A 6082-nucleotide genomic window follows, 5' to 3' on the forward strand; every position below is an offset into this window, starting at 1 on the left:
TTCTCATTATTATTTTTAGGTCCCCTTACTTTCTTTTTCCTTTCATTATTATTTATTTTTTTCGATCCCCTCTAAAAAAAATTTCAATAATAATTTAAACTTTTTTAAAATATTTAAAATTAAATTTCCAAATGTTTTACTAATACTCTTAAAGGATGATGCATACAAAACTTTCATGTTATCATTCTCGGAGCCTCGAGAGTCATAAGATTTACCTTCCTTGAAGTACAACATATCAAATAAAAACATACATAATATATCATTATGTATAATTGGAGAACGAGACAGAGAGGAAGGAGACATAGATTCCATCAAGGACAACTCGAAAGTTCAGTGTCCCATTGTGATAATTTCTGTATCAATTTTATTTATTAAAATATCAAATAGAAAATTAAATTTTATATTTGGTAAACATATTTAGCATTTTTAAAGTATAAATTTAAAAGTTTTAAAACATATTAAATATTTTCTAAAAAAAATTGGAAGAAAAATATGAATTTAAACAACAAAAACAAAAAAATATAATAAATGTATAGATTAATGAGGGAATGTTGGGTCCATATCCAGATAGATAAGAAAATAAAATAAAATAAAATAAAATAAAATAAAAAGTTTTGTAAAGGGAAATGCCGTGCCGGCAGATTCGGCGAAGATTTCTGTAAAACGGCACCGCGCCATTATTCCTAAACACTGTGGACTCCTCCAATTGACAGCCTAATATAATATTAAATTAAATTAATTTCCTCCTTAACTGGGCCCCACACTTAATATCCTAGTCACATATTTTTTTATTATTTATTTTCTAATGGTTTTAGGAATAATTTTTTAAAACATATATTCAAATAAAAAATAGATAAAATAAACCATTGACCAGATGAAACCAAATCAAATTTACCATCCAAACAATTGAGTTAATTTAACCCACGAACACCCCATAGAATCTACTAGACATAAAATTTAAAATATTTACGTCATAGTCTATTAATTCTACCTGTCTATATGAGTTTGACACCGACATTTTTATTGTGTTATAAAAAAATCTAAGAAAAATACAAAATAAGCAACCAATAAGGATAAATGTCACGAATGTGGACATGTTAGACCTTCGTTACCATACAATACAACTCAAAAGATATTACCGTTACATATTATCTTTTAATATATTAGTTTATCAAATTGTCATTGACATTTAATTAAAATGTAATTTTTCTTATTATTTTTTTTATAAATTAATTAAAATTTTATATTCTAATTACAAATTTAATCCATAATTTTTTTTTTTGAAAAAATCAATGGCTTTAATACGACTAGGGAATTCGACCAACTTGAACTATCCAATCCAACGAAAACCTAACCTAACTGGGTTTGGCTAGATTTTTTCGTCTTGGTTCGTGGGTTTGACATTTTTTCGGACTAACTCGAGAATAGATTTACAACATAACCCTGTTTTTTAAATTATTATGAAAATTAAGAATATTTGAGTTTTATGAGATTTTAGTTATCAATATAATATGCATCGCGGAAAAGTAGTATTTCTCAAATAATTAAAAAAGAATAATAATAACCCAGCAACCCGACTATAACAACTAAGCCTACCGCTAACAAATATTGTTCATCTCGTCAGATTCAAAGTTTTAAAACATGTATGTCAGAGAGAGACTTACCCACTCTTATTATGACTAATAATTCGTTCTCCTCTCCAACCGATGTGAGATCGCACACCGACAATCCGTTGTAAAAATATGTAATAAGTCTCTAGATATTTTTAGTTTTGAAATAAATAAAGAGCCGTTTAAATAATTTCTCGCTCGCTTTTTGGTTAACCCCACAAACGACTTTTGGTCACGCCCCCACGACCCACACGCCTTCTCCTTTTTTATTTTTTATTTTTTATTTTTATTTTTATTTTCTTTTAATGATGAATATTACACGTCACAGCACCAAACGGTCTGAACCCGCTCCTTTAAAACGGCGTCTCTCACTCCCACGATCTCCGCCATTACCACCGCCATTTCCATTTCTTCTTCTCTCTGTCAACCCTAAACCCCGTATTCAACTTTCTCCACTCCCCCACAACCATGACTGACCAAGAAGTCGTTATCACGGATGTTCCCCTTGCTGAGAAGCCCAATAAGGACCTTCCTCCGCTGCCGGAGCCCGCCGCGAAGGAGCCATTGAAGGCGGAAGGAGAGGTTCCTGATGCGGCGGCGGAGACTGAAGTGTTGAAACCTGCCGGTGATGAGAAAGTCGTGGCGGATGCTGATTCCTTCAAGGAGGAGAGCACTAAACTCGCTGATCTTTCTGATTCAGAGAAGAAAGCTTTGGAAGAGTTTAAGCAGCTTATTCAGGAAGCGCTTAATAAGCACGAATTCACTGCTCAGCCTACGCCTCCGCCTCCGTCGTCATTGCCGGTTAAGGTTGAGGAATCTCCGTCGGAGGCCGTGGTGGAGAAGACAGATGAAACCGTCGATGATGCGCAGAAGCGCTCCGATGAAGAACAAGAGCCGCCGAAAGCCGAAGCTAAAATCGCCGAAGCAAATGAAGGTGAAGCAGAGAAAGAAGAGAAATCAAAAGAAACAACGCCTCCTGCCGCGGAGGAAGTTGTGGTTGCAGTGCAAACCGAATCACTTGTGGATGAAGACGGAGCAAAAACAGTCGAAGCAATCGAAGAGACGATTGTCGCCGTCGCCGCCTCCGCCGCAGCACCATCTGAAGAAGCCGTAGACACAACGGCCAACCCTCCCCCGACTGCCGTGGCGCCGGAGGAGGTATCAATCTGGGGAATACCGCTAATGGCGGACGAGAGAACCGATGTTGTACTACTGAAATTCCTCCGAGCGAGGGATTTCAAAGTGAAAGAATCATTCGCGATGATCAAGAACACGATCCAATGGAGAAAGGATTTCAAAATCGACGAACTGTTGGAGGAAGATTTAGGGAGCGATCTGGAGAAAGTAGCGTTCATGCACGGATCGGACAAAGAAGGGCATCCAGTCTGTTACAACGTGTACGGAGAATTTCAGAACAGAGAGCTTTACCAGAAAACATTTTCCGACGAGGAGAAACGGGAGAAATTTCTCCGTTGGAGGATTCAGTTTCTGGAGAAAGGCATCCGGAAAATGGATTTCAATCCCGGTGGAATTAGCACCATGGTTCATGTAAACGACCTGAAGAACTCTCCAGGGCTGGGGAAATGGGAGCTGAGACAGGCAACCAAACATGCCCTTCAGATCTTCCAAGATAACTACCCAGAATTCGTTGCCAAACAGGTCTTTCATTGAACTATAATTGTCGATGTTATGATTAATTAATGATCTGTTTCTGATTTTGGATTTGGTTTTGAATTTGGGTAGGTGTTCATCAATGTCCCCTGGTGGTATTTGGCTGTGAATAGAATGATGAGCCCATTTCTGACTCATAGAACTAAGAGCAAGTTTGTGTTTGCTGGACCTTCCAAATCTGCAGAGACCCTTCTGAGGTACGTTCTTATTTGGATTAAAGCTAGAGATATATTGTTCTTGAATTCTGTGTTCTCATATTGGAATCAGCGATTTGTGGTAATTTAGGGTGGAAATTAATTGGAAATTTTGGATAAACACGCTACCACCAGGTACATAACAGCGCAAGAGCTGCCAGTGAAGTATGGAGGAATGAGCAAAGATGGGGAATTCGAGACATGTGATAGCGTCACTGAAATCACAGTGAAACCTTCAGCCAAACACACGGTCGAATATCCTGTCACTCAGGTTCCTATTTCTTCTCTCCTTCTTTTTCCTTAAATTTTTTAGAAATATAGAAATGAAAACCAAAGATGGTGATGAAATTGCGTTGGAAGATGTGCATTTCATTGGATTCTCTGGACAGGACAGTCCAAAATGACCCATTATGTCTGTCTCTCTGTCTCTCTCACTCCCTGTTTCTTTATTTTAAAGCGTCTTTGAAATTCTCTGTTCCTCCTCTGTTTTTGACTGTCTATGCCTTCTCATGATACCCTTTTCCACTTTGGATCCTTTTACTTCCCAAATTTCACGTTCTTTTGCCATTTCCTTTTCTCTTAGGTCTAATTTTATAACCCATCTTGTCATATTATTAAGAAAAACTTTCCAATTTCATTAGCTAATTGATTTTGAAATTTAGATGATAATTAGGTAAGTTTGAGAGACATAACACAACACTTTGATGGGTTTGAGGTGAAATGGGAGTTGATATTGATGTCGATGTTGATGTGGATGTGGGAGGTTCGAGTGGTACTTTTGTGTCGTTCATTAGTCTAAAGTATTTCAATTATGTGCTAGTTGATTCTAAAACATTTAAGGTGAAATGATGAGAGTTGATATTGATGTCGATGTTGATATCGTTGATGTGGTTGTGTATTCATGTGGGTTCGTGTTAGTTTTGAGATTATTTGCTAATTAATTCTAAAACATCTCTTTAATCATCTTATGTAAATGTACACAGCATAATTAAAATTTTGATGATGGATTTGAGGTAAAATGATGAGAGTTGATGTTGATGTTGATGTTGATACCGTTGATGTAGGCATGTGTTGTGACGTGGGAGGTTCGAGTGGTCGGATGGGATGTGAGCTACGGGGCAGAGTACGTACCGAGCGGGGAGGGAAGCTACACGGTGATAATCGACAAGGCAAGAAAAGTGGCATCGTCGTCACAAGACCATCCTGTTCTTACAAACACATTCAAGATCTCTGAGGCTGGTAAGGTGGTTCTGTCCATTGACAATCCGACCAACAAGAAGAAGAAACTCCTCTACCGCTTCAAGACCAAATCTCTATGAACCCTAAATCCATTTTCTTTATATATATTTTCCCCACAAAAAAAAAAAAAAGAAAAAAAAAACATAAAATTTTGAATTCCTTGTTGTGAGATGTTTTTTTCTTTCCTTTTCTAAGCTCATGGGTGTAGTGTAATCTAATCACTGTTCATGTTTTTTTTCCCCTTGTGTTTTTATTTATTTAATTTATTTATTTTTCTTTTATTCTCTCTCTCTCAAAGCTCTTGCTGTGTGATTAATTTTTTTTATTTAAACTTATAAATTAAATTAACTTAGTGATATTGTACCCGTCCTCGCCTTCATTCTCACAAGGTTTCCACACCCTTTTAATAAATATTTTGATCTCCTCTCTGATCGATATCGGGATCACATCCTGCTCCTCTTAGGGGCCACGTTCTCATTGGCCCAATACCCGATGTTTGATTTTAATATCATTTGTAAAACCTCAAACCCACTGCCAGTAGATATTGTCTGCTTTGACCCATTACGTCTCATCATTATTTTCATAACTTTCAAAAATCGTCGTAAATGTTTTGAAGAGACAAAACATTGTAAATAGAGAATACAATAAACGGCTTCATATTCGAGGACCTTTGGTTTCAAATATATAATATTTAAATACAAAAGTTATTTACCTCTTCTTTTGTAGCCTTTTTAGGTTTCAAATCCCGACACCAAGTTTTATCGTTTAAAAAAGTTTCTTGACTCTTGTTGATGGAACTGTCAAAGAGGAAGAAAGATTAATTTCCCTCTATTCCATTCCGTTCTTGTGAGTTATTCTCATGAAGTGATTGTGAACAATCAGTCAAGACTCAAGAGAAAACCTGCCCCTGAACCGATATTACCTGACGGATTGAACTCAAACACTCGGTAAATAGGCTGGCTGGCTTGGCTTGGCTTGGCTTCTCTCCTTTTCTTTTCTGATATTCCCTTCTCTTATTTCACGAGGTAAATAGGTGAAGTAGCTCTTTGATTGAATTTGATTCTGCAAGATTTTGAAAATGAGAAAGAAAGAAAGAAAAGTAGGGTAGGGTTGTGTTGTACTATAACCTTATTTTCGGGTTTGTAAGGTTGATCTGACAAAAACAATGTCAACCCACAAGTTGAACTGCAACTCAACTCAAACCGAAAAAATAAATCTAATCCAACCCAACTTGTGAGATTCCACATCGATTCGAGAGGGAAACAAAACATTTGTTATAAATATATTTAAACCTCTGCTTAGCAAATGCGTTTTAAAATCATGAGGGTGGTGACAACGACATGTAACAGGTCAAAACAGATAATATTT

At 36.6% G+C, this 6082-nt stretch overlaps 1 protein-coding gene across 1 annotated transcript; it reads left to right on the forward strand.

Moving 5' to 3' along the window:
• Positions 1-1981: 1981 nt before the first annotated feature.
• LOC111467181 (patellin-3-like) lies at positions 1982-4952 on the forward strand. Its single transcript, XM_023111984.1, has 4 exons — positions 1982-3269; positions 3354-3478; positions 3611-3746; positions 4540-4952. The coding sequence occupies exons 1-4, from the start codon at positions 2079-2081 to the stop codon at positions 4792-4794; spliced, it is 1707 nt and encodes a 568-aa protein (XP_022967752.1). The 5' UTR covers positions 1982-2078; the 3' UTR covers positions 4795-4952.
• Positions 4953-6082: the final 1130 nt, after the last annotated feature.

This window comes from Cucurbita maxima, unplaced genomic scaffold (genome assembly GCF_002738345.1).
Source record: "Cucurbita maxima cultivar Rimu unplaced genomic scaffold, Cmax_1.0 Cma_Scf00033, whole genome shotgun sequence".
NCBI classification, from domain to species: Eukaryota; Viridiplantae; Streptophyta; class Magnoliopsida; order Cucurbitales; family Cucurbitaceae; genus Cucurbita; species Cucurbita maxima.